This window comes from Microcaecilia unicolor, chromosome 5 (genome assembly GCF_901765095.1).
Source record: "Microcaecilia unicolor chromosome 5, aMicUni1.1, whole genome shotgun sequence".
Taxonomy (NCBI): domain Eukaryota; kingdom Metazoa; phylum Chordata; class Amphibia; order Gymnophiona; family Siphonopidae; genus Microcaecilia; species Microcaecilia unicolor.
Genome location: NC_044035.1, coordinates 215,069,770 through 215,093,456, shown reverse-complemented (window position 1 = coordinate 215,093,456; position 23,687 = coordinate 215,069,770). Strand labels below are relative to the sequence as shown.

Here is a 23,687-nt window from a genome sequence, read left to right as displayed (position 1 = left end):
TGCGATTCACGTGGAGGGGCATAATTGAAAGGGACGCCCAAGTTTTGCTGAGGACATCTTCACAAAATGTCCCGGTGGAGGGGCGGTGAAACCCGTATTATCGAAACAAGATGGACATCCATCTTTCGTTTTGATAATACGGTCGTGGACGCCCAAATCCTGAAATTTAGGTCATCCTTAAAGATGGTCGTCCCTAGACTTGGTCGTTTCTGATTTTCGGCGATAATGGAAACCAAGGATGCCCATCTCAGAAACGACCAAATGCAAGCCCTTTGTTCGTGGGAGGAGCCAGCATTCGTAGTGCACTGGTCCCCCTGACATGCCAGGACACCAACCAGGCACCCTAGGGGCACTGCAGTGGACTTCATATATTGCTCCCAGGTACATGGCTCCCTTACCTTCTGTGCTGAGCCCCCCCCCCCTCCAACCCACCCCAAAACCCACTCCCCACAACTGTACACCACTACCATAGCCCTTACAGGTGAAGGGGGGCACCTACATTTGGGTACAGTGGATTTGTGGTGGGTTTTGGAGGGCTCACATTTCCTACCACAAGTGTAACAGGTAGGGGGAGGATGGGCCTGGGTCTGCCTGCCTGAAGTGCACTGCACCCACTAAAACTGCTCCAGGGACCTGCATACTGCTGTGATGGACCTGAGTATGACATTTGAGGCTGGCATAGAAGCTGGCACAAAATATTTTTAAAGATTTTTTTTTAGGGTGGGAGGGGGTTAGTGACCACTGGGGGAGTAAGGGGAGGTCATCCTCGATTCTCTCCGGTGGTCATCTGGTCAGTTCGGGCACCTTTTTGTGCCTTGGTCGTAAGAAAAACAAGACCAGGTAAAGTCGTCCAAGTGCTCGTCAGGGACATCCTTTTTTTTCATTTTGGGTCGAGGACGTCCATGTGTTAGGCACGCCCAAGTCCTGCCTTTGCTACGCCTCCAACATGCCCCCATGAACTTTGGTTGTCCCGTGACGGAAAGCAGTAGGGGACACCCAAAATCGGATTTCGATTATACCGATTTGGGCAACCCTGTGAGAAGGACGCCCATCTTCCGATTTGTGTCGAAAGATGGGCGTCCTTCTCTTTCGAAAATGAGCCTGCAAATCAACCGGCTTACCGTTATCCACATGTGTGTTCACACTTTCAAAGTAATGTAATAGATTGGTGAGGCATGATTTCCTTTCACTAAATACATGTTGGCTTTGTCTCATTAATCCATGCTTTTAAATATGCTTTGTAATTTTGTTCTTTATAATAGTCTCTACCATTTTGCCTGGCACCAATGCCAGGCTCACTGGTCTATAATTTCCCAGATTTCCACTGGAACATTTTTTAAAAATCGACATTACATTGACCAACCTCCAATCATCTGGTACCATGCTCGATTATAAAGATAAATTACATATTACTAACAATAGTTCTGCAAGTTCATTTTTCAATTCTATCAGTACTCTGGAATGGGTACCATCCGGTCCAGGAGATTTGCTACTTTTCAATTTGTCAAATTGCCCCATTACATCTTCCAGGTTTATAGAGATTTCATTCAGTTTCTCCAACTCGTCAGCTTTGAATACCATTTCTGGCATCGGTATCTCTCCCAATTCTTCCTCGGTGAAGACTGAAACAAAGAATTCATTTAATCTCTCTGCTATGGCTTTGTCTTCCCTGATTGCCCCTTTTATCCCTCGATCATTTAGTGGTCCAACTGATTCTTTTGCCAGCTTCCTGCTTTTAATATACCTAAAAAAATTTTTACTATGTGTTTTGCCTCCAACGCAATCTTTTTTTCAAAGTCCCTCTTTGCCTTCCTTATCAGCTCTTTGCATTTTCTGAAGGATTTTCTTTTAGCTCTAATAGCTTCCTTCAGCTCACTTTTTAACCATGCTGGCTGTTGTTTGGTCTTCCGTTCTCCTTTTTTAATACGCAGAATATATTTAGCCTGGGCTTCCAGGATGGTATTTTTGAACAGCATCCACGCCTGATGTAAATTTTTGACCTTCAGAGCCGCTGTTCTAAGTTATTTTTTCACCATTCTTCTCATTTTATCATAGTCTCCTTTTTTGAAAGTTAAATGCTAACGTATTGGATTTCCTTTGTATACTTACTCCAAAGCTAATATCAAATCTGATCATATTATGATCACAGTTATCAAGCGACCCCAGCACCATTACCTCCCGCACCAGATCATGCACTCCACTATAGACTAGGTCTAGAATTTTTCCTTCTCTTCTCGGCTCCAGTACCAGCTGTTCCATAAAGCAGTCCTTGATTTTGTCAAGGAATTTTACCTCCCTAGCATGCCCCGATGTTACATTTACCCAGTCAATACCGGGGTAATTGAAATCGCCCATTATTATTGTGTTGCCCAGTTTGTTACCATCCCTAATTTCCCTTAATATTTCTACATTCATCTGTTCATCCTGGCCAGGCAGATGGTAGTACACGCCTATCATTATCCTTTTACCATTTACACATGGAATTTCAATCCATAGGGATTCCAAGATGTGTTTTGTTTCCTGCAGAATTTTCAAACTATTTGATTCAAGGCTCTTGTTAATATACAATGCTACCCCTCCACCAATTCGATCCACCCTATCACTACGACAGTGTCCCACTGGTTATCTTCCTTCCACCAGGTCTCAGAGATGCCTATTATATCTAATTTTTTATTTAGTGCAATATATTCTAACGCTCCCATCTTATTTCTTAGGCTTCTGGCATTCGCATATAGACATTTCAAACTATGTTTGTTGTTCCTATTTACATCATGCTCAATATTTGACAGTATTAATTTGCAATCTTTTGTCTGATTTTTATTTTTATTTAAGGACACCCGATCTGGTATGGTCTCTTTTTGCAACCTCGCTATCGGGATTCCCTATCTTTTCTGTCTTGGTGATATCTTTGAAAGATACCTTATTCCGAACCATGCACTTTTGAGTGACTATTGGCCTTCCCTCAGTTTGTAGTTTAAAAACTGCTCTATCTCCTTTTTAAATGCCAATGCCAGCAGCGTGGTCCCAACCTGGTTAAGGTGGAGCCCATCCTTTTGGAATAGGCTCCCCCTTCCCCAGAATGTTGCCCAGTTCCTAACAAATCTGAAACCCTCCTCCATGCCCCATCGTCTCATCCACACATTGAGGCTCCGGAGCTCTGCCTGTCTCTTGGGCCCTGCGTGTGGCATGGGTAGCGCTCTAGAAAATGCAATCCTAGAGGTTCTGGATTTGAGCTTTCTACTTAATAGCCTAAATGTGGCTTCCAGAACCTAAATGTGGCTTTCTATGTTTGTGCAGCGCTGCGTATGCCTTGTAGCGCTATAGAAATGCTAAATAGTAGTAGTAGTAGAACCTCTCTCCCACATTTTCCTATGTCATTGGTACCCACATGTACCAAGACAGCCGGCTCCTCCCCAGCACTATCTAAAATCCTATCTAGGTGACACGTGAGGTCCGCCACCTTCGCACCAAGCAGGCAAGTCACCAGGCGATCCTCACATCCACCATCACCCAGCTATCTATATGCCTAATGATCAAATCACCAACTACAACAGCTGTCCTAACCCTAGAGTTGAACCAGATGGTGCTGTTGTTCGATTTATACCTGGAAATGGGGAGTCTATATTTTTTTGGGATCAGGACAACCAATACCAACCAAAACATTAATAGGACCAGGAGCGTCTAAACCTCTTACTATTTATCAACAGAGGGTTTTGGCACCGGGGTTATCATTTGTCCCTTCATAACATTATGATCCCTTTATAATATGTAAGTTACAGTTACGTTAATATTTTGGTGATAAGTCTTATCACTTTATACAAAAATATCATTTACAGTCCACTTGGGTTCTGCCCGGTCCTGTTGATGCTATAATTGCCACATTTCAGCAATGGGTACTATCTGATCTGGAACATCTCAAAAACAATATGAGCAGGTAATACAGTAATCTGGATTATGCCAATCCTATAATAATGGGTGATTTCAATTACCCCGATAATGACTGGATAAATGTTAAATCAGGGAATGCCAGGGAGCTAAAATTTCTAGATGTAATAAACGACTGCTTCTTGGAGCAACTGTGCTCTGCTTTAGGTTCTTTCAAGTATATCTCTGTCAGACACAGACTATAGATGTGGTCAAAGGTTATTACATAAACTTTATTCAAGTAAGTAAATCATAAATCATACATCACCGCTTGAATTGCAGACATCATCTCCTGTCAGCGGCTGGGAGGTTCCAGTGCAGCCAGAGAGTCTCAGTGGGCACAAGTCAACACGTCTGCTCCTAGGATTAAACCTCTGTCTGTCCGCCTTTAGCTCCCAGCTTTTATACTGACCAATAAGCATGATCTCATTCAATTGAATAAGGCTGACATGTAGTTAAGGATGTGACAGTTTCTTAATGCATCCCCAGGAACTGGCAAGGTTTCCAGAGATTCATGTGAAACATCATCCCTAGCCCTAAGCATGTTGTCATTCCATTTAGTACAAATTACTTCATCATTTAATATGATAATGCTATCAATTCCTGTCCTGAGAGTCCAATACTTTCAAGAGAGCATTAAATATCCACATGGGAGTCCATTATGTACTTTCAAGAGAACATTAACTATGATATCATTCTCCGAGGACAAGCAAGCTGCTTGTTCTCACTGATGGGTGACGTCCACGGCAGCCCCTCCAATCGGAAACTTCACTAGCAAAGGCCTTTGCTAGCTCTCACGCGCCCTTGCGCACCGCACATGCGCGGCCGTCTTCCCGCCTGAACCGGCTCGTGTTCGTCAGTCTTCTTTTGTCCGCGCTCGGGACGGTCGTGTTTTGCCACCGTTTCGTGCCCCTCAAGTTGACCCTCGCGCGTCTTCGCGAATTCGCTTAAAAAAAAAAGACTTTCCCTTCCCGTGTGTCCAGTTTGTTTTCCCCGGCGTAAGTTTCCTTTCGCTTCGGGGTAGGCCTTTTTTGTAGCCTCGGTACGGGTTTTTTCTCTCTCCCTTATTTTTGGTGCCCTTCGTCACCATCGCGAATTTTGATTTCGCCGGCGTGATTTTTCCGCCCATGTCATCGAAGTCTCCCAGCGGCTTCAAGAAGTGCACCCAGTGCGCACGGGTAATCTCGCTCACTGATAGGCACGCATCGTGTCTTCAGTGTCTGGGGGCTGGGCACCGCCCAAAGGCCTGCAGTCTTTGTGCTCTTTTACAGAAGAGAACTCAGGTAGCGAGATTGGCCCAGTGGAACGTATTGTTCTCGGGCTCTTCGTCGACAACAGCACCGGAGGCATCGACTGCATCGACATCGACAGCATCGAAGTCTTCGACCTCGGCATCGACTGCATCGAGGTTTCGACCCTCTGCATTGTCGGTACTGAGACATCGGAAGGCTGCGTCGGTGGTACCGGGACCTCCGCTGTTGCTGATGTTGTCGGACGGTGGTGCTTCGACTGGAGTGCAGGTGAGGGCTGTCCATTCCCCTGCTGGTGGCGGTGAGCCTTCGGGTGGGTCTCCTCCTGCCCTGAGGGCTCCTGCGGTACAGCCCCCCCAAGGCCGACCTTCTTCGGCCTCGAGGAAGAGACGGTTGGATTCTACATCCTCGTCGGTACCGGGAAGCTCTGGTGACATGCTTCGTTTGAAGAAATCAAAGAAGCATCGACACCGGTCTCCTTCCCGCGTCGGTACCGAGAGCTCTGGGTCGCCGAGGGAGTCGGCACCCAGCAGACATCGGCACCGGGAGGATCGCTCACCCTCTGTTCAGGAGGTGTCAATGTGCTCCACCTTGGACAGCCTGGAACCGCCTCCACTGACCTCGACGCTTCCATGTCTTTCTCCACAGCTGCTCTGCACAAGAGTCTCCGGGCCGTTCTCCCAGAGATTCTGGGAGAGCTGTTGCGCCCTTCCCCTCAGGTACCAGGGGTGCTTGCGCCACCAGTACCGTTGAGTGAGGCGCCGGCTGGACCTTTGCCCGGGGTGAGGTCTCCGACAGCAGTACTGCTTGCGGTGCCGGCTGCGGCCGCCTCCCAGGAAGACTCCCCGACGACGACGGCGGAGGGAGCTTCGCCGGTGCTGGCGAGGGAGTCTACCTCTCGGCGCTCCCACCATGGCCGTGTTTCCACGGAGACGAGTCGGGCACGGCTTCAGACACAGGTTCATGAACTTGTGTCTGATACCGATGGTGAGGCCTCGTAGGAAGAGGAGGAGGACATCAGATATTTCTCTGACGAGGAGTCTGATGGCCTTCCTTCGGATCCCACTCCCTCCCCTGAAAGGCAGCTTTCTCCTCCCGAGAGTCTGTCTTTCGCGGCCTTTGTCCGGGAGATGTCTATGGCCATCCCCTTTCCGGTGGTCGTGGAGGATGAGCCCAGGGCTGAAATGTTTGAGCTCTTGGACTATCCTTCTCCACCTAAGGAATCGTCCACAGTACCCATGCATCATGTCCTAAAAAAGACATTGCTGGCGAACTGGACCAAGCCTTTAAGTAATCCCCACATTCCCAAGAAGATCGAGTCCCAGTACCGGATCCATGGGGACCCAGAGCTGATGCGCACTCAGTTGCCTCACGACTCTGGTGTGGTGGATCTGGCCTTAAAGAAGGCTAAGAGTTCTAGGGAGCATGCTTCGGCGCCCCCGGGCAAGGACTCTAGAACCTTAGACTCCTTTGGGAGGAAGGCCTACCATTCTTCTATGCTCGTGGCCAAGATTCAGTCCTACCAGCTCTACACGAGCATTCATATGCGGAACAATGTGCGGCAGTTGGCGGGCTTGGTGGACAAGCTCCCTCCTGAGCAAGCCAAGCCGTTTCAGGAGGTGGTCAGGCAGCTGAAGGCGTGCAGAAAATTCCTGGCCAGAGGGGTATATGATACCTTCGATGTTGCGTCCAGGGCTGCTGCTCAAGATGTGGTGATGCGCAGAATCTCATGGCTGCGTGCCTCCGACCTGGAAAATAGAATCCAGCAGCGGATTGCGGACTCCCCTTGCCGAGCGGACAACATTTTTGGAGAGAAAGTCGAGCAGGTGGTAGAACAGCTCCACCAGCGAGATACCGCTTTCGACAAGTTCTCCTGCCGGCAGCCTTCAGCATCTACCTCCTCAGGTAGACGTTTTTATGGGGGAAGGAAGGCTGTTCCCTACTCTTCTGGTAAGCGTAGGTACAATCCTCCTTCTCAACAGCCTGCGGCCCAGGCTAAGCCCCAGCGTGCTCGCTCTCGTCAGCAGCGTGCGCCTCAGCAAGGCCCCACGGCTCCCCAGCAAAAGCAGGGGACGAGCTTTTGACTGGCTCCAGCAGAGTATAGCCGACATCAACGTGTCCGTGCTGGGCGATCTGCCGGTCGGGGGGAGGTTGAAAGTTTTTCACCAAAGGTGGCCTCTTATAACCTTCGACCGGTGGGTTCTTCAAATAGTTCTGTATTTTTGTGTGTTTGTGTGTTTGTGGTCTTTTTGTCATTTTATTTTGGGTTGTGAGAATGGAGTTAATGTTGAAGTTAGGTATTGTTCTGCCCAGCAGTGTGTTCAGGCTATGTTTGGCTCTCGGGAACATCTGTCGCCTGCGACTTGGGCGTGCCCCTTGTGCTGAGGGTAGTTTCGTTACATTGGGGGTAGTCTATTTGTGTAGAGAACAGTATGGTGCTTAGGTAGCTTGGATTGTGCTCCAATATGTGTCATTAAAGAGTTTAATTTTCCCTTATATTATGATTTGCCTATATTTGTGAAGGCTCAATGCCTAAGCCATGCTCATGCTACCATAGTCCTGATGTCACGTTTACCTTGTCAATTTTGGAGTAACTGAAATCTAGAAACTCAAAAATAAATATTACAGCATAAAATTAGTGATGAAGGGTTTCTACATGACAAATTAAACAAACATCCCAAACTGCACCACCCAAATCTGTCAATGAAGTCGTCTCTTCCTACAATACTATTCTATCCTCTGCTTTAGACACTCTTGCACCTCTCATGCCCCGTCCTATAAGGCGTACCAAACCCCAGCCTTGGCTGACCTCTAAAATCCGCTACCTACGTTCCCTTGCCCGCTCTGCCGAACGCCTCTGGCTGAAATCTCGTGCCCTTGCTGACTTCATACACTTCAAGTTCATGCTGACCTCCTTCCAATCTGCTCTTATGCTTGCCAAACAGGACTATTACATCCAACTGACTAATTCTATCGGCTCAAACCCTCGACTTCTCTTCGCCACACTGAACTCTCTCCTCAAGGTGCCTCCACCTCCAACTCCCCCCTCACTATCTCCTCAAACCCTAGCTGAGTTCTTCCACGACAAGGTTCAGAAGATAAACCTCAAATTCTCAACCAAGCCACCCCCACCTCTCCCTCCCCTTGTCCGTTCCCCTATCTCCCCAACCTTTTCCTTCTTTCCCGAAATCACTGATGAGGAAACAACACATCTTCTCTCCTCCTCAAAATGAACTACCTGTTCCTCTGATCCCATTCCTACCCATCTTCTTAACACCATCTCTCCTACTCTCACCCATTTTATCTGTCATAACCTCAATCTTTCACTTTCCACTGCGACCGGTCCTGATGCCTTCAAACATGCCGTGGTCACACCACTCCTTAAGAAGCCTTCACTTGACCCTACTTGTCCTTCCAACTATCGTCCCATCTCCCTCCTTCCTTTCCTCTCCAAGATACTTGAATGTGCCGTTCACCACCGCTGTCTTGACTTTCTTTCATCTCAAGCTGTTTTTGACCCACGCCAATCTGGCTTTCGCTCTCTTCATTCAACTGAAACTGCACTTACAAAAGTTTCCAGTGACCTGTTACTGGCCAAATCCAAAGGTCTCTATTCTATCCTCATCCTTCTGGATCTATCCGCCGCTTTTGGCACTGTTGATCACAGCTTACTCCTTGATATGTTGTCTTCACTTGGATTCCAGGGCTCTGTTCTTTCCTGGTTCTCCTACCTCTCACTTCGCACCTTTAGTGTACACTCTGGTGGATCCTCTTCCACTTCTATCCCACTACCAATCGGTGTACCTCAGGGTTCTGTTCTCAGTCCTCTCCTGTTCTCCATCTACACTTCCTCCCTTGGCTGTCTGATATCATCCCATGGCTTTCAATACCATCTCTATGCTGATGACTCCCAGATCTACCTCTCTACCCCCGAAATCTCAACCAGCATCCAGACCAATGTATCAGCCTGCCTATCTGATATCGCTGCCTGGATGTCTCAACGTCATCTGAAACTTAACATGGCCAAAACCGAGCTTCTCATCTTTCCCCCTAAACCCACCTCTCCTCTCCCCCCTTTCTCTATTTCTGTGGATGGCACTCTCATTCTCCCTGTCTCATCAGCTCGTAACCTTGGGGTCATCTTCGTCTCCTCTCTCTCCTTCTTTGCTCACATTCAACAGATTGCCAAAACCTGTCGTTTCTTTCTCTATAACATCAGCAAAATCCGTCTCTTCCTCTCTGAGCACTCTACCAGAACCCTTATCCACACTCTTATCACCTCCCGCCTAGATTATTGTAACCTGCTTCTCACCGGCCTCCTACTTAGCCATCTCTATCCTCTTCAATCAGTCCAAAACTCTGCTGCGCGACTCATTTTCCACCAGAGTCGCTATGCTCACATTAGCTCTCTCCTCAAGTCACTTCACTGGCTCCCTATCCGTTTCCACATTCAATTCAAACTTCTCTTACTGATCTATAAGTACATTCACTCTACCGCTCCCCAGTACCTCTCCACTCTTGTCTCTCCCTACGCCCCCCCTCGGGTACTGTGTTCTGTGGATAAATCTCTCTTGTCTGTCCCCTTCTCCTCTACTGCTAATTCCAGACTCCGTTCCTTTTATCTCGTTGCACCTCACGCCTGGAATAGTCTTCCCGATCCTGTACGTCTGGCCCCGTCTTTGGCCGTTTTCAAATCCAGGCTAAAAGCCCACCTCTTTAACGCTGCTTTTGACTCCTAACCACTACTCACTTCCCCTGTACCCTTTTATCCCCACCTCTTTAATTCCCTTACCTCTTAGTTGTTCTGTCTGTTTGCCTGTCCTATTTAGATTGTGAGCTCTTTGAGCAGGGACTGTCTTTTCGTGTATGGTGTACAGCACTGCGCTATAGAAGTGATAAGTAGTAGTAGTAGTAACTAACAAATGAATCAAACAAATGGAGCAAAAAAGACCTCATTGGAAAATTGCGCTCAAACCCTTAATAAAAACAAATTATGCATAAGAACTTTTTTCTATCATTGGTCTAAAAAAACTCCACTAATTATAAAATACAAACAAATCAATAAATGTTAACAATTTTCAAAAACATATTAATAAACACTATGATAATTTTCAAAAATCATTCATCAAAAAAGAAGAAAAAAAAGTTATTTCTCAAAAAAGAAGGCTAAGTAGAAACCACAATCAGCACAACTCTTGAAATGGCAAATCTGGGTCCCAGTTTGCTCCAAAAATTCAACAATTTGCATTTTATTAAATTAATTCAAAAGCAACAAAACAGTAACTAATACTTAATTGAAGCAAATGGTGTTCTCTTTCACTCATGGAACCTCAAATATAACCCAACAGACTAAACAGAGGCCTCTGTTTTGCAATTGTGCTGAATCAGGGGAGGCCATTTTAGAAGCAGTGCAATTTTCAACTAAGGGCCCTGTTTACTAAGCCACACTATAGGCGTGCACACTTTTTAGCATGTGCTAATGATTCAGACACCCATTATGTTTATGTGCCTACAGTGCGGCTTAGTAAACAGGGCCCTAAATGTCCATCTGTGCTATTTTTGCCTTTGCAACATGACTTTCTTGTTTGTAATTATCTTTTTAAGATACTTCTCTCTAAATCATGTACTGTAAATCTGGGTATGTAACTATCAGCTTTCCCAATGTTCTAGTTTAAAAGCTACGTTCTTTCTTTATCAATTAATGCTAGCAGCCAGATCTCATTCTGGTTAAAGTTGAGACTGTTCAATTGAAACAGGCTCCCTCTTCCCCAGAATATTCCGCAGGTCTTTACAAATCTAAAGCTTTCTTCCTTGTACCATTGTCTCATCCATATATTGGGACTCCAGAACTGAGCCTGCCTCTGGGGCCTGTGTGTGTAACAAGAATCATTTTGTAGAAGCAAATCTGGAGGTTTTGGATTTCAATTTCTTACCTCTAATCCTAAATTTAGCCTTTAGAAGCTCCCTCCTGCACCTAGCTATGTTGTTGGCATCCATATGGACATGACTGCTGGCTTCTCCGTCCTTTCTAGGGTGTTCTTTTACTATACTGCAGTAAAAGGGGGCCTGTGCTAGTGTCAGCATGTGTTATTTACACGTGCTGAGGTCCCCTTTTTTACTGCAGCGGGTAAAAGGCTGACAGACTGTAGTTGGGAATGTTCTGTTGGACCACTTAGGAGAATTGGCTGCTATAGGCTGAAGAAGGCACCAGCAAACCACTGTAGTATCTGTGTAAGAAAGTATGTCATGGTCACATAGTGAGCTGTGATCATTAAAGTCTGTAAAACAAGTAATGAACCTACCATCACTACCAGCACCACTGAACAATGCCCAAATAATTAATTGGAATAATATTCTATATGTTGGCAATTACAAATGTTATGTTATAACGGCCTCTATTCTCTCATTCATTGTATCGACATGTATATTTCTAAAATGGCTTTTCCTGCTATATGTACTGGTAAATACACCAGCAGCACGTAGCTAGACCTACTATTTTGGGTGGGACCACAGTTAAATTGGGTGGGCCCTTCCAAAACCCCCTTTAGCTCAGCATTTCCTCTGTCCTCCCCAACCCCCCTGTCCCCAAAGATCAGCATCTCTCCCCTCCTTGAATCTCCCCAGTGTGCTTCAGAGGCAACCCGGTGGCCATAGCAATTTGTTTTCACTGTGTGTGCTGGCCCACGCAGGCTTCCCTCTGCCGCATCCCACCAGTGAGGAAAAATGAAGTGACATCAATGAGGAAGGGACATGGTAGAGGGACGCTTGCGGGGGCTAGTGCAGGCAGTGAAGATGAATTGCTGTGGCTGCTAGGACGCCTCTGAGATACACTGGGGAGATTCAGGGTGGGGGCAGATACCGGGCTGTAGGTGGAGAAGAGGAAGAGAGAGGAGTGCGATGCTGCTGTTGGGTGGGCCTGAGACAAGAATGGGTGAGCCTGTGCCCACCTATGCCCACCCGCAGCTATGCCACTGAAATACACATATACTCTGCAGGTGTTTTATAAAAGGCTCTATGTTTGCAGAGCCTTTTCTAATATACTGGAACTGAGCACATTTCAATTCTGACCTTTATATTCTATTTAAAATGGATTTAATGTATATGGACTGTAGTTAATTCATCTGCAATTAATTTGTATTATACTTTCTTTAGGTAACAATTCCAAAGGGACTTCTACCTTCCATCTTTCAGTGCAGCATATAATGAATACAAATGGGGTTGCCCAATCTGCAGCTAGACCCTGGTATACTATGACTCTTGGCCTCTTAGTGAAATACCCTGATTCAGCACTGGGACAACTTCACATAGAAAGTACTGTGGATGGCAGCAAGTTGTACATTACTGGCAATGGAGTCCTCTTTCAGCATGTCAAGTATGCTTTCTTTCATAAACTATACTGTACCCAACTTTCTAATGACCCAAGTTTATATTAAAAATTTCTGTGAGTTTTCTTCAATTATGTTTTACAAGTATACATCACTCTGCCTGCTATATGTGTGTTAATATTAATTATTAGCTGGGCAGTTGATTTGTTAAACATCGATAAGCTGTGATTTTCGGTGTTTATATCACCGAAGATACCCTTTAATGCAAAGAAATTACAAGAGGTTTGAATGTTAACCTTGGAGAAAAATATCATAGCAACTTTGTATTAAATTTCATTTGAATACGGATAGAGTATAATGGCACAGACTTCTGTATCAGCATTACTATTACATATTTCTTATATAATGCATAAACACTTCATTTCAGCTATAAATTTGTTATATTTTTACATGATTAGGAATTGGTTAGGATCTTGTAGACTGCCACTGACTGAAGATATTTCTGAACTCTATGGACTCTGTACTTACCTGGACAAAAGAGACATCATATATGAGCCAATGAAGGAAGCTTTGAAAAGTTTTCTAAGAGAAAAGACATATGCTGAAGTCAAGAACAACAGTAAGTCAAAAACGTAACTTTTATACATTCTTATCAATGTTGTACTACACATATGGGCACGACAAACAGCCAGTTTAAAATTAAGGTCAATCATTAAACTCATTCATTCATTCAATCAATCAAATTTATGTCTCGCCTATCATACAGCAAAGAACTTGGGGGATTACACTAGATTAACAATCAGGTTATTGAGCTATGATTTAGGAGAAATTCTATGAGATGATGAATTTAAGACATCCCTCACTTGATATTTATGTATTTAAAATGATTTATATTCCTTCTCATCTTGGTGACTACTGGAAGATTACATAGAGGGGCATAATCGAAAGGGACGCCCAAGTTTTGCTGAGGACTTCCTCGCAAAACGTCCCGGTGGAGGGGCAGGGAAACCCATATTATCGAAACAAGATGGGCGTCCATCTTTCGTTTCGATAATACGGTCAGGAACGCCCAAATCGCGAAATTTAGGTCGACCTTAGAGATGGTCGTCCCCGATTTTCGGCGATAATGGAGACCCGAGGACGCCCATCTCAGAAACGACCAAATCCAAGCCATTTGGTCCTGGGAGGAGCCGGCATTCGTAGTGCACTGGGTCCCCCTGACATGCCCAGGACACCAACCGGGCACCCTGCAGTGGACTTCAGAAATTGCTGCCAGGTGCATAGCTCCCTTACTTTGTGTGCTGAGCCCCCCAAACACACTCCCCACAACTACACCACAACCATAGCCCTTACGGGTGAAGGGGGGCACCTACATGTGGGTACAGTGGGTTTCTGGTGGGTTTTGAAGGGCTCACATTTACCACCACAAGTGTAATAGGTAGGGGGGGGGGATACTGCATACTGCTGCCATGGAGCTGAGTGTGACATTTGAGGCTGGCATAGAGGCTGGCAAAAAATATTTAAGAAGTTATTTTTTTAGGGTGGGAGGGGGTTGGTGACCAATGGGGGAGTAAGGGGAGGTCATCCCCGATTTCCATCCGGTGGTCATCTGGTCAGTTCGGGCACCTTTTTTAGGCTTGGTCGTAACAAAAAATGGACCAAGTAAAGTTGCCCAAGTGCTCGTCAGGGACACCCTTCTTTTTTTCATTATCGGTCGAGGACGTCCATGTGTTAGGCATGCCCCAGTCCCGCCTTCGCTATGCTTCCGACATGCCCCCATGAACTTTGGTCGTCCCCGCGACGGAAAGCAGTTGAGGACTCCCAAAATTGGCTTTTGATTATGCTGATTTGGGCGACCCTGGGAGAAGGACCTCCCAGCAAGAAACATGTCTGTATCCTCGCGAAAGTACCTCAACCTGCACTACCCCAACTGTAAAGGTCTCAAGTACAAAACTTATTATGGATCCAATTTCTCCTTCCTGGGCAGCCAACTCTGGAACGCTCTCCCTAGACCTATCCGAGCAATCCATGACCACCTACCATTCAGGAAAGCATTAAAAACCCATTTATTCAAGCAAGCCTACCCAAAAGACCCAGATTAATCTTATGAACCCATCTACCTTACATATACCGAAGAGAAAACGACATTGACCCAGACTCTATCTCCCACCTTACCTTCCTCTACCTACCCATCCATCCTATTACTACCCATCATTACTATGTTATACTTAATTTCCTACTTTACATAACAAAATTCTGTGTTATTACTATGTAAGCCGCATTGAGCCTGCTTTTAGTGAGAAAGTGCGGGATACAAATGTAATAAATAAATAAGGATGCCTATCTTCCGATTTGTCCCTTACCCTGCCTAGTTCATGCTGTTAGTTTCTCCTCCCCTATTTGCTTCTTTTATGCTTGCCTAAGCTTTTAACTTTGTACTCTAATTCTCTGTAAGCCACATTGCGCCTGCATGAGTGGGAAAATGTGGAATATAAGTAACCCATAAATAAATAAATAACTTTTCCCCTCTCTTCCCTTCTCCTACCTTCTGTTCATGTCCACCATCTCCCTTCTTTCTTTCTTTCTTTTTTTCTTTCATCCCACGTTTCCACATCTATCCCTCTCTTCCCCTGCCATCTAGCATCACCCCTTTCTCTCCCTCTTTCCCCAACCATCCAGCATTGTTCCTCTCTCTTCATCATCCACCATCAACCCATCTCTCTCTTTCCTCTCACCATCCAGCATCACCTCTCTGTCTCTCTCCCCTGCCTGTTCAGTATCACCCATCTTTTCCCTCTTATACACCATCATCATTCAACATTACTCTGTCTCTCGGTCCCGCCTCCCAACCATCTACCATCACCCCATCTCTCCTCCTTTCCCCTCCACCATTACCAAAAAGCAAAACCATCATCCCTCACTACCCCACCTCTCTCTCCCTCTCTCTCTCCCCACCCCCATCCATCTATTATTGCCTTGTCTCCCCTATATCCTGCATTGCTCCATATTTCCCCTCCATAAAGTGTGCACTGCTCAGTCTCTCTTCACTCCCCCATCTCACCTCATCCCCATATCCTGCGTTGCCCTGTCTTTCCTCATCCTCCATATCCTGAGTTCCCTGTCTATTTCCCCAGCTCCCATATCCAGATTTGCCCTGTCTTGTCTCCCTATTCTCTCCCCCTCCCATTTGCTTACTCATTTTAGATGGTCTGGAGCTTGTACGCTGATCCCTTGCTTCTTTCTTCACCGTGGCTGTAGTGGCAGCAAGCAAAAGACAGGAGCAGGGATGTTCCCCTCTGTGTGCTGATGCTGGCTCTGCCGGACCCAGAAACAGGAAGTCACATACTCCCATCGGAGCAGGCCGAACCTTTTCACCAGGTGGTCAGGCAGCAGAAGGCGTGTCGTAAATTCCTGGCCAGGGGTACTTATGACACTTGGTATCAGTGGCATAGCCAGAAAGCAATTTTTGGGTGGGCCAACAGGTCAGATGGGTGGGCACCAGGGTTGCCAACTTTTTTGAAATTGAAAAACTTGCCACCTGATACCCCACCCCATGCTCCAGCTCGACCCCACTCCTAATAAATTCAATAAGGGTAGCAGTGCAGGCTTCAGGGGGAAGTACAAGAGATTGCACTCTTCTGCCTCCATTAAGCCTCAGTTCCCTAATACACATGCTTAGCCTGTATAGCAAGACCAAACACTTTTCAACATATCTTTCCAGTTACACGCTATAGAAATTATCCCAGAAAGTATAGTCTAGTATTAAATGCAAATAAATTCTGCATCCACAGAACCCCCTGTCCCTCCCCCAATGGGTACAGAGCAGAGTTAGGACATTTCCCCATAAAACTCACCGTAATCTCAACAGCCGCCATATAGTAAATAAAACAATCTTTAAAACAAAATGTCACTCATAACCTAGTGCAAATCTACAATGCCAGCACTAACTTCCAAAAGAAGGATCCTACCTATAAAAAAGGCATTGCCCTACGTATTACAGTGGGGCCGTAAAATATCAATACATCTATTGGGAAAACAAACCAAACTTACTACAGAAGGCTACATAGAAAATTCATGCTAACAGAATACCTCGATCACACACACAGAATAAAAGTGGAGGCGTGGCCTAGTGGTTAGGGTGGTGGACTTTGGTCCTGGGGAACTGAGGAACTGAGTTTGATTCCTGGCACAGGCAGCTCCTTGTGACTCTGGGCAAGTCACTTAACCCTCCATTGCCTGCCGCATTGAGCCTGCCATGAGTGGGAAAGCGCGGGGTGCAAATGTAACAAAAATACAAATGCCAAATATAGAATAATTGACTAAAAAGTATAAACATAAATATAACCAAAATCCCAAAAAGCCAGACCTTGCATGTAATACAATACCAGAGATACAGAAAGAAATGCATTTCCTTCTGTGCAAAATATAAACATAATACATGCCAGGGATGGTATTGGAGTGCAACTAGAGCAATTGCTCTTGGTCCCCTGGCCAGAGAGAGCTACAAGCATGATGGAAGCTGAAGGCAGTGCAGTCTGGTGATGGGCTTTGGGGTTCCCTCCCAAATTTATGGCCTGGGCTCCAGCCATGTCTAACACCAGCTCTGGCAAGATGTACATTCCAAATGTGAGATACTCTAATCACAAAATTGAAACAAAAATTATTTTTTTCTACCTTTTGATGTCTGCCTATTTTATTTTTCAAATCAGCTTGGTTCTAGTCTTTGGTTTCTGCTTTCTTCTGTCTTAATTCACTTACCAGGGTCTCAAGTCTATTTGTCATTTCTTCTCTCTCCATGTCCACCATCCATCTCCCATCTCTGTGTCCCTATAGTTCCTTGTCCAGTATCTCCACTATGTTCAAATTCCTGCATCCAACACCACCCTTCTATCCCCTATCCCCTTGTGTCCCTATGCCCTCACATGCCTAGTATCTCCCTTTTGAGTTCCTATTGTCCCCTATGTCTAGTATCTCTCCCCTGTGACCATATACCCCTCCCTCCCAGTGTCCAGCATAGCCTCTCTATTCCCATATTCCCCCTCTCTGTCAGGCATTACCCCTCTGTGTTCATATGTCATTCCAATACAGCATCTCACATCTGTTTCTGTATCTTCCCTTTCTTCCTCACTCACACCAATGTCTCTCTCTCCTCTCCGATCCCACCTATCCAGCTACTCTGCTTCTCTCTTCCAGCTTTTGGCTCTTTCTCCCACTGTAGGTTAAACAATTTGTCTCCCTCTTCCTTCATCCCCTTGATCCGTCATCTCTCTTCCTTTCCTCTAATCTCTCCTCTTGGTACAGCACCTCTCTCCCTTCCTTCCAGCCGGCCCCCCTTGCAGGTCTAACAACTCTCTTCCTTTCCTCCAGCCCCCAGCCTCTCTCCCTTGCAGGTCCAGCACCTCTCATCCTTCCCTCCATCGTCCTCCCCTCTTTCAGGTCCAGCACCTCTCTCCCTTGCCTCCAGCCAGCCCCCCCCCCCCCCCCCCCATTGAAGGTCCAGAACCTCCCTTCCTTCCAGCTAGCCACCACCCCCCTTTGCAGATCCAAAACTCTCTCCCTTCCCTCCAGCCAGCAACCTTTCCCCTTGCAGGTCCCAAACCTGGCTCCCTTCCCTCTAGCCAGCCAGCCCCCCCCCCTTGCAGGTCCCAAACCTCTCTCCTTTCCCTCCAGCCAGTTAGCCATCTCCCCCCTTTTGCAGGTCCATAATTTCTTTCCCTTTTCTCCAGCCAACCCCCCCCCCCCTTTTGAAGGTCCAGAACCTCTCTCTCATCCCTTCCCTATGGCCTCAACCCCCCCCCCCCCCCACGCAGGTGAAGCCACTGTCTCCCAGCCTGTCCTCTCTCTACCACCCTTTGCCAAAAAAGCTCTATGCATTGGCAGCCCCAGAACATATGCCCCATGGTAGCCGATCTGTGGTTGCACTTTGGACAAGCCCCACTGGCAGCGAACCCCGCTCGGCACGCTCTCTTTGGTGGTTTATAAATTAGTAGCAATCAGCATTCAATGGATTCCTTTATTCCAGCATGAAGGAAAAGTGCTGCTGTTGCAACTGTCCAACACAGTGGCTGTGAGTATGCTGCCACGCAGTTTTCTTTTCAATAAGGACATTTCCTCAAATAAAAAGCTTTCTTTAAAATTTTTGTCTTCACATTTTCTTTTCCACTTTTAATTACACACAGTTGTTTTTTTTTTTTTTTTTGGGGGGGGGGGATTGTTTCCACACCATTAGGGATAGGCATAGTGTAAGTCTCCTGTGGATATGTGTTCTTTGCATTACATTTTGTTTGTTTGCATATCACAATTGACATTAAATGATGATTTATATCACATTGTGTTGTAATTACACCCACGCTAAGATACACACATTTTTATAGCTTTTCTACCAGCATCACAGATTTCACTGGAGTTCTTTTTAATTCAACTCTTTTTGATCCATTATGCACAAGTACATAATACGTATAACCATATTGAGACAGACCGAAGGTCTATCAAGCCCAGCATCCTGTTTCTAACAGTGGCCAATCCAGGTCACAAATACCTGGCAAGATCCCAAAAAAGTACAATACATGTTATGCTACTTATCCTAGAAATAAGCAGTGGATTTTCCCCATTTTAATAATGGTCTGTGGACTTTTCCTTTAGGAATCCAGCCAAACCTTTTTTAAACCCCGCTAAGCTAACTGCTTTTACTACATTCTCTGGCAATGAATTCCAGATTTTAATTACACGTTGAGTGAAGAAAAAATTTTTCTGATTTGTTTTAAATTCACTACTTTGTAGCTTCATTGCATGCCCCCTAGTCCTAGTATTTTTGGAAAGAGTAAACAAACGATTTACTCCACTCGGTATTTTATAGACCACTATCATATCTCCCCTTAGCCGTCTTTTCTCCAAGCTGAAGAGCCCTAGCTACTTCAGCCTTTCCTCATAGGGAAATCTTCCCATCCCCTTTATCATTTTTGTCACCCTCCTCTGTACCTTTTCTAATTCCACTATATCTTTTTTGAGATGCGGCGACCAGAATTGAACACAATATTCAAGGTGCGGTCTCACCATGAAGCCATACAAATGCATTGTAACATCCTCGATTTTGTTTTATTTATTTATTTATTGCATTTGTATCCCACATTTTCCCACCTATTTGCAGGCTCAATGTGGCTTACATAGCATTGTTAACATAGTTATTCCAGTATATCAGGTACAGTTAGTATTGTGTAGAGATTAATTAAGGGAAGAAGGAAGGGATTTATTAGGGTAGTTATAGAAGGTAGGCTTTCATGACTGAGTGGTTGGTGAAGTGGATTAGTGAGGCTATATGTTCTCGTTGTAGGCCTTGTTGAAGAAATATGTCTTCAGAGATTTGCGAAAGATAGTTGTTTGTTGATTGTTCTCAGGTCTGTGGGTAATGCATTCCATAACTGCGTGCTCATATAAGAGAAGGTGGTAGCATGCATCAGCTTGTATTTTAGTCCTTTACAGCTGGGGAAGTGCAGGTTCAGAAATTTGCGAGATGATCTTGTGGCATTTCTGGGAGGTAGGTCCACGAGGTTTAGCATGTAGGTTGGGGCGTCTGCGTGAATGATTTTGTGTACAATCGTGCAGATCTTGAATGCAATGCGTTCCTTAAGTGGGAGCCAGTGAAGTTTCTCTCTTAAGGGTTTTGCACTTTCATATTTAGTTTTTCCAAAAATGATGGCTGCAGTATTCTGGGCAGTTTGGAGTTTTTTGATAGTCTGTTCTTTGCAGCCAGCATACAGTGCATTGCAGTAGTCCAGTCTATTCCTTTTCTAATAATACACAACATTCTATTTGCTTTCTTAGCCGCTGCCGCACACTGAGCAGAGGGTTTCGACGTATCATCAACAATGACGCCTAGATCCCTTTCCCAGTCGGTCATTAGTATGACATTATTTCTTAGTTCTTTACACTTGGTTAATCACTTGGTTTTACTAGATCTGATGTATCCTTGCTCCCCTGCAGTTTTATTTATATATTGCTTATATTGCTGTACTCTGATTTCAGTATTACATGTTGTGCGCACTTATTTGTGCAGTCCCTCTTTGGGTTTTTAACAGTGTTTTGAGGAGGCTGTACCTTCAAGTATACCTCATACATGCACTCTTGGGTATGTCATATTCTATGTTTCTATTTGATTTTATCCATTCTTGTTTATTGCTCTTAGCCCATATGTTTGTTCAGCTCTTTTTATCATTGCTTCTTTATATTGTTTTTTGAATGTTTAAGTACTCATCCATTTTTCCTAAATGGTGTGAATTTTATGGATGATTTTTAGCTAGAATTGGTTTATGTATATTAGTTTTATATTATACACCCTCATCCTCCCCGTCTCATCTGCCCGCAACCTCGGAGTCATCTTCGACTCCTTCCTCTCCTTCGCGGCACACATCCAGCAGATAGCCAAGACCTGTCGCTTCTTCCTCTTCAACATCAGCAAAATTCGCCCTTTCCTCTCGGAACACACCACCCGAACTCTAGTCCACGCTCTCATTACCTCCCGACTTGACTACTGCAACTTACTCCTCACCGGACTCCCACTTAGCCATCTATCCCCCCTTCAATCTGTTCAAAACTCTGCTGCACGTCTTATATTCCGCCAGAACCGATATACTCATATCACCCCTCTTCTCAGGTCACTTCACTGGCTTCCAATCCGTTACCGCATTCAGTTCAAGCTCCTCCTTCTTACCTACAAATGTACTCAATCTGCTGCCCCTCACTACCTCTCTACCCTCATCTCCCCTTATGTTCCCACCCGAAACCTCCGTTTACAGGACAAATCCCTCCTCTCAGTACCCTTCTCCACCACTGCCAACTCCAGGCTCCGCCCATTCGGCCTCGCCTCACCCTATGCCTGGAACAACCTTCCTGAGCCCCTAAGTCAAGCCCCCTCCCTGCCCATCTTCAAGTCTCTGCTTAAAACCCACCTCTTCAATGCTGCCTTCGGCACCTAACTCTCACCTTCAGGATATCTGGACTGCCCCAATTGACTGCCCCCATCGTATCGTCTACTCACTTGTCCTTTAGATTGTAAGCTCTTTGAGCAGGGCCTGTCCTTTTATGTTAAATTGTACAGCGCTGCGTAACCCTAGCAGCGCTATAGAAATGTTAAGTAGTAGTAGTAGTATATTAAAGTGGACAACATGGCCGCTGCCTAGAGGTCACGGGAGCAGCTTGTTCCGACGACCCCTGGCTAGAAATCAGCTGGCAACGGGCCGTGTGACCCCCCCAAGTGGACCCGGAGGTCAACAGGCCCAACGGTAGGCTGCTTCCTGATCCAGATCGATGGTCTCACCCGGAGGATCAAGCGATCTCATGGTCATCCTCTCCGGACGGGTCGCTGAGAGCCCCGAGAACCGACTGCAGATTCCTCCCAGTCTCAGGAACACAGAGCTACCCTGCCGGGCCTCGGCACCCACCCGCACTTCCAGCATCACCGGGAGGAATGCGGGCTATTGTAGTGGTTACCTGGAAGGTCAGACGGAAAGTGCTGACGAACCAAGCCATCCTGCTGACATCCTCCCCGGACAGGCTGCCGAGAGCCCAACCGCAGCTCTTCCCTGTCTCAGGAACACAGCGCTACCTTGCTGGACCTCGGTGCCCACCCGCACCTCTAGGAGCACCGGCCGGATGCCTGCCCAAAGCAGCAGGGAGAGAAAGAGAATGGAAAGCACCATGCACGTGGTACATGTCGGGGAGGACAGGTGAGAGGAACGGCCATCGGCAGCGATGTGTGGGACCTGCGAAGCCTGCGGCCAGGCCACGCTGTCCCGCGCCGCACACGCCGGCCGTTGTGGTGGGGACAGCCCGCACCCACTTGAGGAGCAGCCAGAGTCTCTAAACCCCGGGAACATCTGTCTGTGAACAGATCGCGAGCGGTTGCCCAGAGAGAGAAGCATCGGAGAGTGGGAGATCTCGGGTGCCTACCGGTGCCGCAAGGGAACGTTTGACTTGCCTGGAGTCATTTGGGAACGGGTAGGTTGGAGGCTTCAATCAACACTGGAGATTTTCCTTGCATGGGATACAGTGCTTACCTGAGCCCCTGATGAAAGACCTGTAGTTAAACCCATGGTGTTGGGCGTTTTCAGAGCAGGGGAGCTTGTCATGGTCTCTGCCATTGCTGTTCGCATCTTACAGCGTCCACAGTACCCACTGATATCTCTAATGCCTCACTAACTGTTGGCGCTGGACAGATAAGTATTTTACATTATCCTGAACTGGAATGGTTACAGTGAGATGTTGAATGTCAACATTTGAACGCAGGCTTTCTTGAAAAGAAATTGGAAACATTTTTGAAAAAAATTAATTTGAAATTGACTGTTCTTATCATGATGATTAATAACTTATGAACAACCACTGTTATGCACAATTAAGTTTATTGCAATTTTCCACCTGGAGTTTTTTACCTGATGAATGAAGTGCTGCCTGCCTGCCTAACTCAATAACCCATCATCGAAACCTAATTCAATACTGATCTCCACAGCCAGAATGGCAAGCTGAAATAACACACAAGATCAAAACACCAGACTCACACCAAAGAACAAAACCATTCCCACACACCATTTCTAGCCACAGCGAACATAAACCAAAATGAATACCCTCAAACCACTCCTAATAATTTACTCATTATCACTGATCCACTTTACACTGACCACCCCTCTTGCAGACAATAATATCATACGCATACTGCATAATCATCAGAGATTAATTAGACACACCACACCTCATCAATCAGACAACAACCTTAACAAAGGAAGAACACCAACATGTAGACAATTAACTCAGAATGCAAAGAAGAGCCCAAATAAACTCACCCCACCTAAGAAATGACAACTAATAAAAGTCTACACAACACCAAACGCAGAAGACCCATACCAGACGATCCAAGTGGGCTACATCAATGCCATATCCGCAGTAAACAAAACAGCAACCCTAACAGACTGGATCACGGCAGAAGACCTTGACCTACTCTTCATCAGTGAAACCTGGATCCATGACCAAAAACACCCCATAATCCTAGACCTGTGCCCTCCAGGATACAAAATCACACACTGGACCAGAAAGGGAAAAAGAGGTGGAGGCATAGCACTAATCTGTCAATCTCACTTTACCACCGAAACCATTGCCGAGTCCATGACACCCCAACTTGAAATCGCCTCAATCAGAATCC

General features: G+C 46.0%; 1 protein-coding gene across 1 annotated transcript in view; it reads left to right on the top strand.

Moving 5' to 3' along the window:
• The window catches only part of KCTD19 (potassium channel tetramerization domain containing 19), a 580,310-nt gene that overhangs the window by 271,880 nt on the left and 284,743 nt on the right, over positions 1-23,687 (top strand). Inside the window, exons 6-7 of the mRNA XM_030205019.1 lie at positions 12,327-12,546; positions 12,958-13,118. Of these exons, the coding sequence (XP_030060879.1) occupies positions 12,327-12,546; positions 12,958-13,118 (381 nt within the window). The remainder of the gene's footprint in view (positions 1-12,326; positions 12,547-12,957; positions 13,119-23,687) is intronic.